This window comes from Nelumbo nucifera, chromosome 3 (genome assembly GCF_055504915.1).
Source record: "Nelumbo nucifera cultivar China Antique chromosome 3, China Antique-T2T, whole genome shotgun sequence".
NCBI lineage: Eukaryota > Viridiplantae > Streptophyta > Magnoliopsida > Proteales > Nelumbonaceae > Nelumbo > Nelumbo nucifera.
In genome coordinates, this window is record NC_142651.1 from 4,972,226 (window position 1) to 4,992,297 (window position 20,072).

At 37.8% G+C, this 20,072-nt stretch overlaps 1 protein-coding gene across 4 annotated transcripts in view; it reads right to left on the reverse strand.

Annotated features, from left to right (window-relative positions):
• Window positions 1-2,088: 2,088 nt before the first annotated feature.
• The window catches only part of EMB2746 (RNA-metabolising metallo-beta-lactamase family protein), a 31,949-nt gene continuing 13,965 nt past the window's right edge, over window positions 2,089-20,072 (reverse strand). For 2 of the 4 annotated variants that reach the window (XM_010252470.3, XM_088901475.1), the window contains exons 7-17: window positions 16,077-16,259; window positions 15,804-15,884; window positions 15,194-15,259; window positions 15,003-15,095; window positions 11,158-11,283; window positions 10,306-10,419; window positions 5,188-5,283; window positions 4,989-5,086; window positions 4,435-4,892; window positions 3,367-3,830; window positions 2,089-2,672 (exon numbers count right to left, since the gene is read on the reverse strand). In XM_010252470.3, coding sequence (XP_010250772.1) covers window positions 2,577-2,672; window positions 3,367-3,830; window positions 4,435-4,892; window positions 4,989-5,086; window positions 5,188-5,283; window positions 10,306-10,419; window positions 11,158-11,283; window positions 15,003-15,095; window positions 15,194-15,259; window positions 15,804-15,884; window positions 16,077-16,259 — 1,875 coding nt within the window. In that variant the 3' untranslated portion in view covers window positions 2,089-2,576. Of the gene's footprint in view, window positions 2,676-3,366; window positions 3,831-4,434; window positions 4,893-4,988; window positions 5,087-5,187; window positions 5,284-10,305; window positions 10,420-11,157; window positions 11,284-15,002; window positions 15,096-15,193; window positions 15,260-15,803; window positions 15,885-16,076; window positions 16,260-20,072 lie in introns of all 4 variants that reach the window. The other 2 variants (XM_010252469.3, XM_010252471.3) reach the window with 2 other exon arrangements.

The window sequence follows — 20,072 nt, forward strand, 5'->3', positions numbered from 1 at the left end:
CACATCCCCACCATGTATTGAGAACATCTCCCGATGATGATATTATCATTCCTAGTATTATCATTGGGAGATATTCCCAATACACGTGGGGATGTGGTGTGGGACGTTGTGGGGGCTGATTTGAACTCACGAAAAATAGCATTATTTGTTATTCTCTATGGATATTGCTCTATCTCATTATAAATGGGGGGTATGTCCCTAAATCAATCTCATTTCCAATTGAAGAGAACCGTTTTCAGTTCTCTTTTTGTTCATTTATTTTATTTTATTTTACATTCTATACATGCCATCATGAAACTTATTCCAAAGGGGTTATGAGTATTTATTTTTTAAATTCTTTTATGATTTAAAGTTCCACTGTGGCTCCCATGGTTTTTTAATTGCATGAAATTTTAGTATTCAGTTAAGGTTAAACAAAAACAAAATGTTCTAAAATTTTGAAAGTGTTTTATTTATCTATTAGTCATATTTAACATATACTAAAGTCTATTTATTAGAGACTAATGCCAATACTTGACTTAGCTTTACATCAAGAACCGTATAGTCCATTCTGTAAGCTCTTTTTGCATATAATAGATAATTTGTGTGTATATGTGTATATATAGTAGGGAAAATTTCCTATTAGTACCTTATACTTGAACTCAATGTCATTTTGGTTACTCAAACTTTCAAAACATGTCAATCCAGTATCAGACATTAACAAACCATCAGTTATATGTATCATGTGACATGTGTGGTTTAAGCCTTGAAAAATATCAAAATTACCCTTCAAAATAAAACACTATTCATCATCTTCTTCTTCAAGAAGATGAATCAAATGCACAAAACACTGAGTAATTGATGACATAGTTCTCTGGGCGGATGCCATGGTTCTCTAGGTTGGAGGTACAGAACTGGTTTATGCTTAATTGGTGTCGTCATTTTTATTTGGATTAATTCTGCTGAGATTAGGTGAAGTACCATATGTCCTTGATCTTCTTAGACTTTATTCATTTTCCTTTCTTTTCTAGCTCTCTCCGTTTAGTTTGTTACTTTATGGATGAGAACCAGTCAGCATGGGAACCAGAGTAACCCCACATACAAGCAGCCTTTCCTCCTAGCCCTGAGCTTCTAGCTAGTTTATCACCTGGAAGAATAGGACCCACGGGACATGCTAGCTCCCAGTCCGTAACCCCATATCTGCGGCCTAATTTGTAGTCTCTTCGTCACCGTTGAGGAATCCTTGGAGGTCTACTAGAGGCTCTCTAAGCTCTTCCTGACAGTAAACCAATTCACCTTGTGGGTGCTTCACATTCAAGGGAAGATTGTCTCCACCACATTTGGGCATTTGAATGATTGATAAAGAAAATCGGATGATACCTAAAGGGCATTTATGTCTTTTTGAATGTCACTTAACGATTAATTAACAATAAACTAAATTGTCACAAAGACCAAAGTAGCACAAAACCCAAAATACATGGTACCAATCAAGAATTTTCCCTATAAATAAAGTTGATCATAGCCAACAGGCGCAGGACCCCCAAACACCAGATGAACAAGCATAAATGGAAAAGAACTATCACCCATTTTCTTATGATTTTTTGGAAATGAGACATGAGAATTTTAGGCTAAATGACAAGTTTCATAAAAGTTAAATTTGATAACATATATTAACTTATATCTTTACGCACTTGCCCCTCACACAAGTCATTTTGGTTAATTTGCGTAAAGTTAGATGTTACTGAAAAATCTAGCTTAAATCCAAAGAGAGGCACCGTAAGAAACCCAATGAAAGCTGCAGGGATTTGCAAGGGTGAACGGGCAGGTGGGTAAAAGGACAAAATGCATTAAATTTAGAAACTAAAAGTCTAAAAATGGTGACAAAGGATGAACAAATTGATACAAGAGAGGTAAATCTCAATGAATCATGGCAACAAAACTGGAATGCCCGCCCCATAAATGTGTCCAGAAGGCCTCCTAGGTTCCTACCTCACCTCATGTTGACAAGAAGTTTTTATCACCAGGACGCATAATTGCATCTAAAGAAATGAAGGGGTGGGACTCATTCACCATTTCAGTCCATCCCCCATAATAGATGCAGTACAAAAGTAGTCCATCAAATCAGATTACCATAGCTATCTAAAAAATAACAGTTGTTTGACAACTAGAATAAAAAAGGATAAACATTCAAGAAAAACAAAGGCCAAATCAGATGGTTATACATGTGGCGTCTCAGCTTAAACAGATTCCTACTTTCTTTTGACAGTGTAGTCGAAAGAATGTCCGAACAAGGCTTCCCAGAATCCCAACACATTGGCCACCATCTGTTCAAAAGAAAAAGGAAAAAAAATCTCATGCAAGAATTTCTACAAATAATGCGTGACACAACTCAACCAAGGCTTGTCCCAACTATATGGGGTCGGCTACAAATAATGGGCAACTGCTGATTTTATATGCATGGAAAATTTCATAGAAGCCTTATTTTATCATGATTTTTTCCTTGTTATAGCAGATCATTGAGCAGAAAGACAAAATTTGCATCTCTGCTGAGAACTCCCCCAATTTTTTGTGAAGCTCATAGTTGACCATATGACGGTTCATTTTGTACTTGTTGCCTCACGACCCAATAAAATCTTCTCCATTTCATCAAAGTATGGCCAACTTTTCTTGCTTTTCTTACCAATCCTAATTTCCTGCTGACAGCAAAAGGGACGTTATCAAGCAAAAGCATTATAAGAATAGCTGCATCAAGAAGAAAGAAAAGGGAAAAAGTGAAGCATCATCCATGACTGCTGTAGATGACATCTAAATTCCAAGAAGAATGGCGATGGAGGCCAATGCACGAGGCTCACACCAATGCAGGGTCTGGATAGGGACAGATGTAAACAGCCTTACCCCTGTAAATACTCAGAGAAGCTGTTTCCAAGATTTGAACCTTGGTCACCTAGGTTGCGATGGAGCAACCCAACAGCTCGCCAAGGCCCATCCTCCAAATTCTAGGAAGAATGGACACCACATAATTAAATCAAGATAAATTTCCAGGTAAAAGAAACCTAAAAAGATGTTCATGACCATCAGATCAGCAAATTTTTACGAGACTCTAAAATCTTCTTTTTTCAAGAAGCCCCTAACACAGTAAAACTGCACCAAATAAGGTGGTTGTAATGTTATGACCATCTAATTGGAAGAACTGATGTCCCTGCGTGTGACATGTATCACACTTTTTTTGTTTGTGTAAGCAGTTTCATATAAACCATGTGAGGAAGGACCTTTTTCTGCCCTCCCAACGTAATACAAGTAATCATCAACCAATATGAATCAAAAGCATACAAAATTCTCCATTTTCATAAAAACCACCATGCAAAATAGTGAAACGCAAAGCCTAACCTCATATTTCTGAATTAGTGATGCCCAAAGAGATTTGCACTGGCCTGGGGTTCGATTTATCCCATAAACCAATAAGTTTGCAGATATCTCCTTCCAAAGGACCATTCTCCCCTTGACAACTTGGAATCTGCTATCTAATTCCCCACGCATTTTGATTAGTTTCATAATCTCTTCAGGCATCCATTTATTCCGTTTCGCAGGCTTGGAAGATGCTGATTGAGGACTTGCCAATTCAGCAGAGCCCTCTCCTCTACTTTTTGTTCCATCTTTATTAAGCTCCAGATGTTCCTCTTTTCTAATGGAACCATTTTCAACCTTTCCTAGGTGCTCAAGAGGGGATGGTGTTACAAATAAATTCCAAAAATCATCCGAATTTTCTGCAGTGGGAGAAGATGAGACTTCTAAATCTGAGCTTGACATTGTTGCCTCCTCCTCCTCAGATAGTAATTGCCCATCAACCTCACCTGGCATGTGCAGACAGGAGGAAAAATGAATCAGTAGAACATAATTAACTCAAACCAACTGGTGAAAAGGGTGTTCCCCTATATGTATGTTTTCTTTTCAAAACAAAAACAATATCATTTTGCTTATAAGGCAGTTGTTTTTGTTTTGCAAGAAAAGCATAAATATTGGTATACACCCCCTAAGGTTACAAATTTCTGGAAGTTAGATTAGTTTGGAGAAAAATTTGAGATTACCCATTTTTTGTAAACAAGTATACTCATAGCTACCGATGCATGTGAAATCCACACTGCGGATCCTCATTGTAACAGGTTAGCAGGTGGCTTGAGAGGGCTCCACATGGTGGATCCTCTATCCGAATAGCATTAAGCAAATGCTGCCACATGGCAGAAAAACCATATTCCATACATCTTTTCGGATAAGAGCAAAAAAAAAAAGAATTTCATCCAACGGATGTTACATAGGATAGAGAACTGACATGGACCAGGCATTGAACATGTGAACAATAAAGATAATGAGATGGCATATAGATGTCGATGATCTTTCAATAAAACACTTCTCTTGCAAATGGATAAAAAGGGTGCAAAGGTTTCACAAATAGACAACCTGCAATTTCGTGTTGCACAGAAATATCTTTCTCCAAGTGAGTATTGCCACTGCCTGCTTCCTCCAGCTTCCTGCTTGACCTCCTCTTTCTGGGATGCTCATCAACTATTTTATTTAACCCCAATAGCCCAAAGCCAACATGGGACTTGCTAGATGATCTTACATTAATCTCATCAGATAGAACTCCAGTTGTGCTCTCCACAGCAATTGCAATGACTTCAGGCCTTTTACTACTGTATTTTCTTACCATCTTCCTTAATACCTCAGACACTGTTCTTTCCATGTGAGCTAGGGGGCAGTTTACAGGACAGCTAGATAATGCAGCATGGGCAGCTTTATATAGTGCATCTAAAAGTTTCCCTTTGTCAAGCCATAAGCAACGCGTTGTGATTCTTATTTTCCCCTTGATTTTTCTTTCAAGTAGGCCATCCACATTTTGTGGGCGTAAAACTTCCATGCTGCAGTTAATGAAGAGATTCAGCAAAAAGGACTGTGCTACATAGCATGCCTACTTAAGAAAATGTGCTGTCTGTCAAACTATTAAAACTGCATACCTGACAACTATAATACCATCCAATGCTATTCTTAACCTCTCATCAATGCAGAGTTCTGTGGATGTTCCAAATGCTTTATCACCATCATTATACATCAACTGCAATTGAAATTTCGATTAACTAAAATATTCGTTATCTTATATTTTAATAGGCACTCAACATTATAGAGAAGTTTTTTTCTGAATCATCAAACACCCACCTGTAAATTTTCCTTTCCCAAGGAAATAAAACCATTCGATAGAACTCTTCTGTTCCTCAGGTGTGAAACCCCAAGCATTTCCCCATTCTTAATAACCTGTTATGAACCATACATTGTTCAACATGAAACCAAATACTTTATATCATTGAACAACAATATTTCTTTATGAATTCAATCCAAATCTCATATTATTAAATCATAATTGTAGTTCATATAGTCCAGTGCGCTTTATTGCAAATAATAACGTGAAGTACAAACATTTCTGTTCATAGCATTATAAATAATGGCTTACTATTCACAAGAAATTAAAATTAAGAGATTAGCAAGATCTTCAAAGTGACCCAACAACTATACCACTTGGAATTCAGCTAGAAACCAAAAAAAAAAGTCAGCCCATAGGCAGTTTGCCCACACAGTGAATTTGATCGGGACCCACTGGTAAAATGAGGTAAATGTTCCAGAAGGTTCATGTTGAATGTATTTTGGAGCATACTTGTATTTTGATCATTTAGAGTAATCACTAATGCAATATTTTACTTATTCTCAAAAAAATGTTGAATGTATTTTGGTGTTCAGACAACCTCAAAAGTTGGAGTTACTAGGCCAGCTGCAGGCAGAGCAATGGCTCTGACCTGAAAAACAAGGTTTTACCCAGAATCCAAGTCTAACCTCCAAGGAAAGTTCTTTTGAACTTAAAAGCATATCAGGCACAACATTCTTTCTCAAATTTGTGTCATTTGAGAGACAAGAATTTCCTGTCACAAATTCACTTTCTTTGACATTCAAGCCTAGTAACATTTTTTATTTTGTACAATCTTAAATGTAAATATTGTAATTAGATTTTTACATGATTCTATCAGAGATTTTAAAGCCAAACCAGACCCTAATTTCCGGAGCTGCAAATCCACAGTTCAACCATCTGAGTGAAGTAGTTCAAACCCTGATGAAATATAACATCATCAATACTTAAAACGCAGCCCAATAAAGGCTTATTCAACTGTTTCAGGTCCAGCTAACAAATACCATTCTGACATTCCATTCTATCAAGGGTTATATGTCCAATTAAATTGAACCCTCATATCTGATTACATTTGAAATAACAACAAAGAAAAGACATGTTAGGGGGGAAAAGGGGATTGCACTTGGACAGGATGTGGTTCAAGGGCTTCCTAGGGGAAATCAAGATTGGGCAAATTAAATCCCAGTCCAAACAAGATAAATTGTTTTAGGATACTCCTAACAATTGCTGAAATGTGGAGTTTTTACAAAAAATAATAATAATAACTAATAAATAAATAAAAACTTTATTACCTACTATAGGAGCAGGATAAGAGAGCCATAGGATTTATCTTCTTCCTAAAAGACTTAGTTTATATTCTAAAACCATCAGCCCTTATAATGCCACCTGAGATTGGGCAAATTAAATCCAAGTCCAAACAAGATAAATTGCGTTTGGATCCTCCTAGCAATTGCTGTAATGTGCAGTTTTTACAAAAAATAAAATATAAAAGCTTTATTATCCACTAGAAAAGCAGGATAAGAGAGCCATAGGAGATAATCTTCTTCCTAAAAGACTGTTGATATTCTGAAATCATCAGCTCTTATAATGGCACCCTTTCCTATATTACATTTTACTTTAATTGCAAATTATATCTAAATATGTGCAATGGCCATATCAATTTCTCCAGTCGACATGTCATCCTCGTGGAAAAGCCAAGCTAGCTATCATAGCCTCCGCTATCTTATGTTGACCTCTGAAGAACTTCAGTCACAGCATAAGGTTTTCAGTCCCAGCATAAACATCCCATGGAAATTGTGTTTATTCATATAGTTTCTTCAAGCTCCAAAAGAAAGTCACATCTTAACTATATTAGGTCAGCTATACAAACCCCAGTTTTCCATTCCATTCTGTTGTGAACCATCAAATTGTTTCCCATCACCTCAATCAATGTTCTTTTCAGCCTATCCCTAGCTCTTCTAGAATCACTAACTTGCATCCACTTCTCAGATGCTCAAAGACAACATAGTAAAATTATGGAAAATGTCAGAATATTAAGAAAACTATAAGAATGCATAAAAGCCCACTGTGGTTGACAGTGTACCACCCTCTATACACCCAAAACAGCATGCCACCTAAACACAGAAGCTTTTTCTTTTGAAGGAGCTACACTCATTAAGTGTAAAAAAACCAATCCATCAGAAACTGATTGCATTGACACACACTCAAGAGAATATATGCCTATTCTCTAAAGATACATCTTTTTATTTTACTTTCTTGTTTTCGTCAAGTTTTGGAGAGAACCTTCCTTTTATTTAACTTGTTCATAGAATGACTACTTATATGTTCTTTGAATTATTTTGGAGCCTCAATCAAATTGATTTATACTTCCAGTAAAGTTCTGCATTTCTTATGTGGTGAATGCTATTAGCATAATCAAGCAAACTAGATATTCTTCTTTGGGGATTCAGCAAATGCAATTGGATGGTGCCAACAAGCAGGTTGCAGGGATCAGAGAATCCATTAAGAGCAGAAATTTTGAAATCTTGACAGAAATTTAGCAGAAATTTTTAAAATCTTCTCCTTTTGACCCTCAGTCCAGCTACACTCTTCTCCCAAGTCCCAAGACCTCCCATAACTTTTATCTGGCTTGGACCTTTAGTGGGCCTGTTACAGAAAATGACGATTCTGAAGCAGGAATCAGGGCCCTCCTTGTAGGCCTCAGATCTGCTAAAGCTATACAAGCTGCTCCCTTGCCGGTTGAGGGTGACTCAAGGAATGTGGTAAGCTGGGCAGGTAAACCTAGAACTGGGACTTTGAGACTTGCCCACTTCCTTGTAGAAATTTCAGAGCTGGCTACTCATCTTGGTTGCTATCTCAGAGGGATCCCAAGAAAACTGAACCATAAGGCTGATTATTTAGCTAAATCAAGATTGGATAGGAACTTTTTCTATAGTGCAAATAGACTACAGGCCTGTTCGTTTGTTCTGACATCTGATGTCTGAAAGTGCAATAATTACGGTGCCGTTTGGCACATTTTTTTGCACGGTCTTTCGGCTGTTTACAAGCCGGGAAGACCGAAAATCGGTCTATTCCCGTTTGGCATTAGGAAGATCTAGCCGCCAAAAGACGCGGCGCTGAAAAGACGCACGAAGTCCATTTTGGGCTGATTTAGGGAAGATCAAAATGAAGCTTCTCGCGTCTTTCATGTTTTAATCTCGCACGGAAAGACCCGAAATGACGCACGGAAAGATGTGCGTCTGCCAAACGGTCTTCGGGCTGCCCAGATCTTATGTCAAAAGCTCAATGCGTTATTGACCGTCAGAGCTACGAGAAGATATTCTCAAAAAGACTTGCCAAAGGGCCCTACATTAAGAGGTCTTTTTATGAATGAATAGTGTTTTATTAAATAGAGATAAAAATAGTACAAGCACGAAACACCCTAAGAGGAGGCACAAGGTGTTACCTCCCCTTAAGGGTGGTTCCAATCCCAACTCTTTTCAGATTACAGTTACAAAGTAGCCAAAAACAGAGAATCCCTTGAAGCCCATTGTTTAGCTAGAGAATCTGCCAAAGCATTTGCCAATCTACACCCATTGAAATCTAACTGACATGGTTCTCATAAGCCATTTGACTTTTTTTGGTGATATCCCGGTATCCCTATATCCCCAAACAACAGTTTCCTAGTCGAACATCCATCCCATACATTAAGAGGTATATTGGTATTGGTGAACTTTTCTTTCCTCTGAACTCTGAATGCAAAGAATGTTGTTCTGAATTCTGAAAATTGTCAAATATCCATTTTAACCCCATATATGAGAATTTTTGTTTGTGTTTTGGGGGTATCATTGGAAAACAAAAAGTTGTAAGATTCCTCTTTAAGAGATAAGAGGAAACGAACACCTAATTTCCTCTTAAAGTTGTAAGATTCCTCTTAAGAGATGAGAGTTAAGAGGAAACGAACAGGCCCTACCTGATTGTTGATGGGGCTTTTGTGTTCTTTTGTTGCTTAGTTTGCAAAAAAAAAAAAAAAAGGAATCCTTTAAGAGCATGACCATCTGGATTATGGACTCCTGGAGAGTTGAGCTCTCATGAGAACAAGTTGATTTGAGAGATTGGAAGGGCCTTTTTATATGGCCATAAGCTAGTAGCTTATTACCAGAACAGTTGATTGGAGAAGCTGCTTAGTAATTTATAGTGCAGCTTCACATATACTCCTTTCTTTTCAATATATAATACAATACCTAGCAAACTTCTGCACTTTTTTATGTTTTTTTTCTCTTTTTCTAGGTCTTCTGCACTAATATATGGTCAAAATACACAATGCAGCAAATTGACTGAAATATAACATATTCCAAAAAGAAAGGGTTCATTCTTAAGTCCACCTGTGGAAATATACGGTAGAAATCTTTGAGTTTCTGTGGTAAATTCAAATGCATGCAATTGAAATGCTGCAATGTGGAAGCTTATACCTCAATTGATCTTTAAAATTAAATCTTTAACTTTCTAATAGTCTTTCTTTTCCAATTTATGGCTTCCTGCTTTGCCTCTAATAAGAAGAGAATTCCCATTATGTGTAGACATGAATCACTTTTGAACTTTTGGAAATTACTTGCCAATAAATCCTTGTAACTTCTTAGTGGCACATGAATGAAAAGCATTCCCTTTGTCCTCTCTAGATGTAAAATTTATAACCAAAAAAAAAAAACTGAACCAATACTTATTATGCATTAGACAACTATGGAATTCTATTAAGATAAAACAAAGCTCTAATCCAGTCTTGATCTCCATCAAAATAAATTTAAATATATATATATATTGAACATTCTCATTACTAAACTCAAACAATTTAAATAATCACTTTCTGTCTTAGACTCCTAGGAAATAATACATACAGCATATTCTCATCTTTTTCACTTTCTATTTCATTCCCCCTCCAGTTTATTTAAGATGCATCTATACAAGGAACAATATGAACTATAAAGTTTGAGTGCTCTGGAGAACGTTTTTCTTCTGAAGTGTTTTTGCATCAAGACTAGGTCTTTCCAGAAAGTCCTCGTCTAGATAATCCAAAAGTATGAACACATAAGAGCAATAATAACAAACAGAAAGCAACTCACAGCAGTGTGCCGGATGCCAGTTGATTTCCCAAGTAATTCATGCTCTTTCAGGAACAGGAGTTCTCCATGGATGGGTAGAAAATGTTGCGGCTTCACAATCTTAAGCACTTCCTCCTTCAAAAATAGAAATTGGCTTCAGAAATGTTTGCATCACAAAGAAATAGCAAGAATTAAATAGAAGAGAAAACTCATGTTGAATGAGATACCAAATCCACAGATCAACAATGTAAGCCAAAAAGGTCAATTACCAATTAAATGACTAGAAATTGTTTTATAAGCAACTAAAAATGTTGAAGATGGGATGGGAAGAATTCACCACAATAGGCTTGCAATGACTTATAGGCTTCATTTGTTTGCAGTGCAAATCCAAACTGAGTGATACGTACCTGATTTGCTCCATTTTGTACCCAGTTCAGTTTTGCATGCATTTGTTTGCCATTATGATTTACACACCTACCCGATACAAAATCTGCACTGTTTCATTTGCACTCGTAGGCAGTGCAAATTTTGCATCTTAAAACCTGATGTAAATTTTGTACTTCTTTCATTTTCTCCCATATATTGGGGACCTCTTGCACTCTCATGCATTTGCACTCTATCCCATGAAGTGGAGAACACTTGCACTCCCATGCATTTTACACCCATTTTCATCTCAAACAAATAAAGCAAACTAAAACCTGGAGCAAAGGTGATCCATCAAAACAAAGAAGCAAAAGCAAGCCAGAATTTGCACCAGCACAAATTAAATTTGCACTGCGAACAAACAGAACCATAAGAATGCGAAAAAAATTTTCTCCTATTTTTTCTTTTTTCTAATTGGTCAGGTTCTGCATAAATTTCCACAAAACTTACCAGTTCTCCACGATACCCATGACCAGATGTGTGCAGCCCCTCATTTTTCCCCATTACAATTGTAGAACCAAGTTCAGCTATCCGGTTCATCATTTTCATTACCCGAATCTCATTCCCAGGAATTACCTAAAATATAAAAACAAACAAATGACAACAGTAGTATATAAATACAATAATTCCATAAGAAAATAAACCCACATAAAATGAGGGAATGCAATTAATAATTCTTGCCTATTACAGGGGCAAATAAGTTAAATTGATAAACTAAAATGATAGTAATACCTGAAGGGAAAGAGAACAAAACCAATTTTAAGGTTGGAATTGGAAGTAGTAATGTTGGAGAAAGCTCAATCCAAAATGAACGTGTTACGATCCATTTGTCCCATGTTGGTAGTATGGGATGCTAATGTGAGGTATCCCACATAGGTAGTATGGGATGCTGTTGTGGGGTATATATGTGTTTGGGTTCCCTCCCTCTAACAGCTAGCTTTTAGGGGTGAGTTCTCCTAAGGCACATAACAAATGGTATCAGAGCCTACACTATGCCTCCCAGTTGCAATCGTGCAGCGCAAGTGGTGACGTCGGTATTGCAGTGTTCGGCCGGGACTAGGTGGACTAGTGCAAAGCCAGCCTGTGTAGGCGCCAGGACTGCGGAGCATGGTGGAATGTTACGATCCATTTGTCCCATGTTGGTAGTATGGGATGCTAATGTGAGGTATCCCACATTGGTAGAATGGGATGCTGTTGTGAGGTATATATATGTGTTTAGGTTCCCTCCCTCTAATAGCTAGCTTTTAGGGTGAGTTCTCCTAAGGCACATAACAGAACGACTTCTAGCTTGAGTTCTAAACTGTTAATTAATTTATAGGATAGACAATCAGATAACACTATTTAACAGGTCCCCCTCAATAGTTGTAATAGATAGCTTTCTCACTAATCCCAAATGAATGCATTGAAATACAAGCTACAATTAATTTTACAAGGTTCCACTTTCACCCAAGGATCAAAATATTGTGGGATTGCAAGGGCTGATGCTGACAATTTGATAAGAGGTTGGAGGATTGGTAGGGAGGAGGTGGTGGTCTCACACTTACAATTTGCGGATGACATCATCTTGTTTTGTGATGGGGAGGAAGGGGAATTACGGAACTTAAAGAGACTAGTGCTTCAATTTGAAAGGAAGTCCAATCTTAAAGTGAACTAGGGAAAAAGTTGTGTGGCAAGGCTCAATTTAGGGGGAGAGGAGGTGGATTCCCTAGCTAGGATTTTGGGGTGCGAAGTGGGGAACTGGCCTTGACAATATTTGGGGCTACCACTGGGAGGAATCACTTAGTGAAGTGGGAGGTGGTTTCTAGGAGTAGGGATGATGGAGGCCTTGGGTTAGGAAATATAAGATTAAGAAACACAGCTCTGCTAGGGAAATGGATTTGGAAACTACCGATGGAACAGGACAAACTTTGGTCTAGAGTGGTTGTTAGTATTCATGGATTGGCAGATAACGACCAGGATGCAAGACTCGACCCTGGGCTTCTCGGTGTTCTCCTTGGAAAGCTATTCAAAGTATTTTGCCTCTTATGCTCCCTCATTTCAAACATGATGTCTGCGCTGGAAATAAAGTCTTGTTTTGGGAAGATGTTTGGGTTAGTGAAAACTCCCTTAGAGATAGATTTCCTTCTGTTCAACCAAAGGTTCATGGAAGGATTATGTGGAGAGCCACTAGAGCTGTTGTATTGTGGTCAATGTGAGAGAAAAGAAACAATAGGATCTTCAGAGGTAGTTGTAGAACCAAGGAAGAGGTTATGGAAGGAGTAACTACTAAAGTTATCCATTGGTTGAAATCCTGTGATCTTTTTAAGGATTTCTCAACTAAAGACATTTATAGAAGTTGGGGTATTGTGTGGCAACTACTACTACTTCCAAAGCTATGATACAGGATGTTTGGTCCCCACCGGCACAACAAAGGGTAAAACTGAACTTTGATGGAAGCTCTATAGGTAATCCGGGCCCTTCTAGTATAGGAGGTGTTTTCAGAGATAATGAAGGCAAGATAGTGGCTCTGTATTCAGGTCCAGTAGGAGTTGGAGATTCCTTAAGAGCGGAAATCTTGGCACTACATCAAGGTGTAAAACTAGCTAAACAATTGGGGCTACAGCAGATTGAAATAGAGGGGGACTCCAAATTGGTAATTGGGTGGATGTAATCATGGCAGTTGGGAATTTGGCAGTATAGACAGCTGATAAGGGAAATACTTAGAATAACAAGGGAGTTGGGTGTTTGTTTCAAGTGGGTAAAGAGACCAGCAAATGGTTTTGCTAACGCCCTAGCAAAACAAGGGACTGTAAGGAAGAGACTACTGGGCAGTGCTGTAATGTTTGATGTTTATTGGATCAACCTTTTCTAATAAGGATTGCCTTCTGTATTTCAGTTTTAATTTATCTCTAATGAAAGTAATTGTTTCTGATAAAAAAAATATGTTGTGGGACTTGACAATGTGGACCTCGGCACATTTGTGTTCTGTCTTCCTATTTCTTGTTGGGCTATACTTCTGTTATTAAGTGTTAATGGGCTTGGGCTTCCTTATTTTATGTTACTTCATCCCTTACTGATGGGTGGGGGGTAAAGTTGTAATCTTATGTGTTTTAATGTTGCCCTAATATAAATATCAGTTTGATTGGCTGGATAGAGTTAAGCCGCCCTACTCTAAATTTCTTCTTCTTTCTTCTTCTTCTTGAATCAGAATACAAACACAAATATAGTTGGAGTATCATTCCAAATCGGAATACAAACACAAATATGGAAGACATCCCTCTCACACTGTTAAAATAAAAAATAAAATAAAACAAGACAGAATGAAGCATGAGTATCAATCTGTATTGATACACCAATACCCAATTTTGGGTATCAGTCTATCGATATCAAGGTTCAAAGTATCGACACGTATCGTTTCGGGAGCTCCCCGATATGCCCCTACAGAGGGTGTATCAAGGTTCTGACCGGTTCAGGGGGTGGAGGAGCCTTAAACCAGCCCCCCTGAACCGGTTTTGAAAAAAAAAAGTAAAAAAAAAGAGTATCGATATCGCCCAATATGCCCCTACCGGCGTATCGGGCGTATCGATATTTTGAACCTTGATCGATATTTTGATCCCTGCCTTAAGCCCTTAACCTAGATAATCTCCTAAATGGAACCAATTAAGTGGTGGATATTATATCCTCTGTTAAATAAACTAATCAACAGTTAAGGGCTCAGGCTAATAGTCTTCATTTTTGCACGAGCTTCTTGCAACATTAATTATCAAAAGAAAGGGATAAAAGGCATCAACTGTTGCAATAACAAAGGTCAGGACAACATGTTTAGAGTTGACAAAAGTTAGCCTCCAGACCCAAAATAACATCTCCTGACTTTCTCTAGGATTCCTGGGTCAGCAACACTAGCTAACAGTAGGGAATCTAGCTGGTCTGTGTTCTGTGTTCCATCCATTCCAACACCATCATTTGTTGTTTTCGTTTTGTTAGTGTTTCATTATGTAAATAAGGTTCAGATTAATAAAACAGAAACTAAGAACGAATCTAAGAACAGAGATGAGAGCTTGAGATATTGCAGGTGGGAGAGAAGAAATCTACTATCCTGTTTGGTGGAGATTTAAAATCTATCCCACCTAGCAGGCCTGTGGTACTTATAGATTGCTAACAATAAGTACAGTTACTTAAATTATAGAATAGGACAAACAAGAGTGTCCTTTCAACAAGAGAAAAGACTAAATTGCCCATAGATCCAAACAAGAGAGTCAAAAGAGACCAAGAAAAACTACAGCTTTGAGTTTTGCCATACTAGAAAGAACTTTTACCTTAGCTGAATATAAAATCACATCCTCCTTGTTCAATTTGAGGGAATGACTACTTCCATATGATGCAAGGTTCAGGGCAGCACGAGGTTCTGCCTGACACAATACACAGTCATATGCCGGATGGATGCTACAGTAGGATATTTTTAATGATATGAATAATTATTGTGATCTGAGTTCATGTATTATCTTACCTGTGAGCCTGTAGTAACAATTAGCAAATCTTTCGGATTATACGTATCAATATCTTCCACCTTCACCTGTGTAAGAAATGATACATGAGGCAGAGGAAGGGAGAATTATAAGACATGTTTTTTTTTTTCTTTTGCATAATGTCATATGATTACAATAATGGCCTACCAAACACTGGAATGATCAATTAAATCAAAATAAAATCTATTAAGTCAGTGTATTCAACTGCCCTCTCTGACCCCCCAAGGATAAAGGTGCAACTGAAACTTGCAATCTGAGAAGTAGAAAAAAAATTAAGAAAAGAAGGGAAGAGAAAAAAGAGGAGAGTGGAAGAAAAAATGATTTGGAAAAGAGAGAATTAGCTCATGATCAGCCCATTCATCCCCCTTATTATTTCCTTCATACAAAAAACAATGAAAGTACAATAACATCCATGTCCATTACATGCTTATTTCTCTACAAAAAGCAGTGCTATCTATTCAAATTGCATACACACAGAAACTTGTTCTTATTACTTCTATTAAGAATCCCTCTTTTGCTAATAAAAGAATAGAAGAAAAATCTCCAAGTCGCCTAAAACCAAGATGATAATCAATTAAGTACTGTTCTTACCAGAGTTGATGGATCAATTGGTGCTTTTCCATCCTTCCAGGCAGCATCCAAGTATGTCCTTAAAGACATGCCAACAAATACCTGTTACACAATTCAAGTATGGTAAAACTTCCATAGAGCATAGACACTCTTTTTCTTCACAATTCCAAAGGTGCATGCTAACGTCAATAAGGAAAAAAAAAAGAATATGAAGAAAGAAACAAAAGATTCATTAGAATATCGATAAAAAAAGATACATTAGAAAATGAATTAAGAGAACCCATGATCAATTACCAACTTCCGGCCAGTTAAATCAGCTGCAGCTTTTACACTACCAAGACGATGTATGTTAGATGCAAACTGTGTAGTAATAACTCTTCCTTTAGCAGCTGAAATATGTCTTAATAATGCATCTGCTACAACTGCCTCACTAATGGTCCTTCCAGGTGATAGCACATTTGTTGAGTCGCTCATCATCTGAAGACAAAAGCTAAAAAGAATTAATGCATTTCAGGCATTCTATTAGCCTTTGCAAAAACTATGAGGTTAGTCATAGATTACGAATTGCAGAGCAAGGCACACAATTCAAACTCCAAAGTAATATTTTAAATATTACCTTTAAGCTAGGCCTCTACCTGATCCATGACCAAAATTTTCTTTTTCCCAGATTACAATTTGCTTAAAGCCAAAAGGAAAGTCCAAACAAACTAAATTTGACATCTCCAACTCCTTTTCCTCTTTCCTATTTACCCTCTACTACTACTCTATCATCTATTTTCTTTCTCCCTCTTCTTAATTCTGCTCCTACTTCATTATTTCCTATTTTATCAGAGTTGTGTATATGTTCCATTAAGTAGATTTTAGTCCTGTAACCCTTCAAATCAGAAGGACATATAAAATTTTAAAGTTTTTCTTGGAACCTACAACCAAGAAAACCATGATCCAAGGTGCAAACCTAAGAGAATAGATCATGAAGTGGTGTGCGAGAATAGAACAGAAGAAAAAATGGGTCACTGGAGTGCTTTACTTTATCAAGAGTGTTTTTATTTTACATTTGAGGATTATAATAAAAAGAAAATTTGAAGATTTTTTATCTTCTTCCTGGTTTGAGCCAGCATCTTGTTCACCTTTATGGCTTTGCTTGCTTATGCACTTTGATCAGGCCCCATTAATGGAGCAGGTGCATGTAAGACGGGCTGTAGCGAGTATGCATGGTATCACCTTTTTTCATCATTTTGCAGCATCTCTTTTAGGGAGTTCTAGATCCAGGAATTTTCTGCTGAGTTAATGGTGGCTTTGCTTGTATATCTATTTTTTCATGTTTCAATGTGAAGTTATCCTTGCATATATACAAAAAAAAAAAAACAATGCTTTCAACCACCCTTCTATTGAAAAGAAAAGAAAGGAAGAAAGAAAAGACAAAATTTGATTAGAAATAATTTAGGAGAAAAAAATTGTAACCTAAATTGATTATTCAAATGGTCTTTGATTGTTAAGTTCCTTTTTTATCAATAACAAGAATTTACTAAAAACCAAATAATAAGAGATATAAAGAAAGGGGCACAGACAAAGAAAGGAAAAGAAAAACAAAGCCCAGGAAAACATCAACTGGCCCTGTACTAAACCAATCAAAAGCCCTGGACTCCAATCCCATCAAAGACCAAAAGGAGAAACTAGAAAGCACCACCATCAACAAGAATGCTAACAACAAAATGAACTCACACAAATTACTCAGAGTAATAATATCTCCCACCAAGACAAAAATAATAATAATAATAATAACTACCCTAATGACATTGACACCACCCCCCCAAGTTACTTGGAAACAGCTATGTTCACCAATGCCTTCCCTGCCAGTTTACCACAACCTTGATTTTTTTTATGAATAATAACAAGTTTATTGATTCAGAAGCAAATTAGAGTGAGTTCATACATCATCCCAACGAGAGGCGCCAGCTACAGCCCCTCCTTGAAACTTACAAGTAAGCTAGGAAAGAAAAACAAGAATCACAACTGAGCCCAAAATAATTCTTCCCTATTTACCCCTTGCTTAGCTAACACATCTGACAAGGTATTTGCTAATCTCCCCACCCACTGTACAGTGACCAACATATTCCTTGTCAACCAACTAAATTTCTTCATTTCATTCTTGTATCGCCACATAGCCTCTTCAGAATTTTTCAACCAACCCACCACCACTTTGGAATCCCCCTCGATTATTAGGTGTTGTACCCCCAGCTGGTTTGCAAATTGGACCCCTTGTACAGCAGCTAAAAGTTCTGCCCTGATGGAATTCCCAATTCCCAAGAGACCTGAGTAGAGCAACAAAATCTCTCCCTTCTCATTTCTCAAAGCAACCCCACTCCGGATAATCCTGGATTACCCATGCTGCTTCCATCAAAGTTCAACTTTATTGAGCCTTCGGGTGGAGGAGACCAGCTTGTAATTGATTTGTCCTTTAGAGATGAAAACCTTGCTACTGCTGACCAATTTCTCCAAATGTCATTAAAGGAGAATTGATGAAAGATTTCCAAGGTTTTTAGCCAATGTATTGCCCTGTTTAACACACAGTCTTTCAAATCTTGGCTGTTCCTTTCCTTATCTTGAAAAATTCTGAGATTCCTTTCTTCCCAAAGAGTCCAAGTCAAGGCAGCACGAGCACATCTATACATAATTCTCCCTATTTTTGTAGGCCAATATAAGGTAGAATGGTTGAAGAGCATGTGAACTTCTGCTGGTAGACTCCAACTACCCCCAAACAACGAAAGTAGCCAAGCCCAAAGGTCTGCAGAAAAGGGACAAGATACTAATAGATGGTAACAATCCTCACCGTGAGCTCTACAGAGGATACACCAATTAGGAGAAATACAGAGAAAAGGTCTTCTCTTTTGTAGGTTGTCTAAAGTGTTTACTTTCCCATAGAAAACTTCCCAACAAAAAGCCATAATTTTTGGGGGAACTGGCCTACACCAAATTTCTTTTGACGGAAAGGGTTGGTGAGTAGAAAGTTGAGAGATAGACTTGAAGAAAGAAGCACAAGTGAAGGTTCCATTGGGTCTAAGAGTCCAAACCCTCTTATCTGGCTTGGAGGGATCCAAACAAACCTGATTAAGACAACCAAGCAAAATAGAAAGAGACTCAATTTCAGCATCCCTAAGTCCTCTACGAAACCCAAAATCCCAAGTAGGATCTAAGGGTGTTCCCAAAGGTGAGACAAATTTTGAGACCACCTCTTTTTTGTACAAAGAAATAGAAAAAAGCGAAGGGAACAGATCCTTTAACGGTGAGTCTCCTACCCAAATATCCTCCCAAAAAAAGATAGAGTTGCCAGAACAAACTTCATACCTGATAAAATTGAGGAATTGAGGAAGGGTGTTGTGAATAGCCTTCCAAGGTGCTGCTAGGTTAGCTTGCCTCGACACACCAGCATCCCATCCATTCTCTGACCTCCCATGAATGCTTCCCACCACCTCATGCCACAATCTCTCTCTTTCCAAAGGCCATCTCCACAACCATTTCCCTAATAGAGCTTGATTCTTTCTAGTTACCCTCCCAATTCCCAAACCCCCCTCTTCTTTACTTCTGCACACAATTTCCCAATTAACCAAGTGATCATTTTTTTCTTGTCCTGGCTCCCATAAGAAGTCTCTCATCAACTTCTCCAGTTTCCTAGCTTCCCTAACTGGTATCCTAAAGACAGACAAATAATAGGTAGGTAAGTTAGCCAAGGTAGCTCTTATTAGGGTAATTCTCCCTCCTAAAGAGATATAGTTCCTCTTCCATGAGACTAGTCTCTTCTCAAACTTTTCTAACACTGGGGTCCAAAATCTACTTTCCCTAGGATTTGCCCCTAAAGGAAGCCCTAAATATGACATAGGCCAAGCAGAGGTGGAACACTCAAGACGCTCCGCAATAGCCTCGACCTCCCCTACCTCCAAATTTATACCTGCTATGCAGCTCTTTTCCAGATTTATTCTCAAATTAGAGACACTTTCAAATCCTTTTATTAGCTCCTTTAGGCTTGCTACCTTTTCACTAAGACCTCCTTCACAAAAAATCATTAGGTCGTCTGCAAACTGAAGGTGGGTGACGGGAACTTGGTGTCTCCCTATTCTCCAACCCCTAATGGCATCTTCGCTATCAGCCTTAGTAATGATCCTACTAATCACATCAGCTACTAAGGTAAAGAAGAAGAGTGAAAGTGGATCCCCTTGTCTGACACCCCTGCAAGCTGGAAAAAAGTCCCACACCGTACCATTTACCAGAATAGAGTAGTGACAAGTACTGATA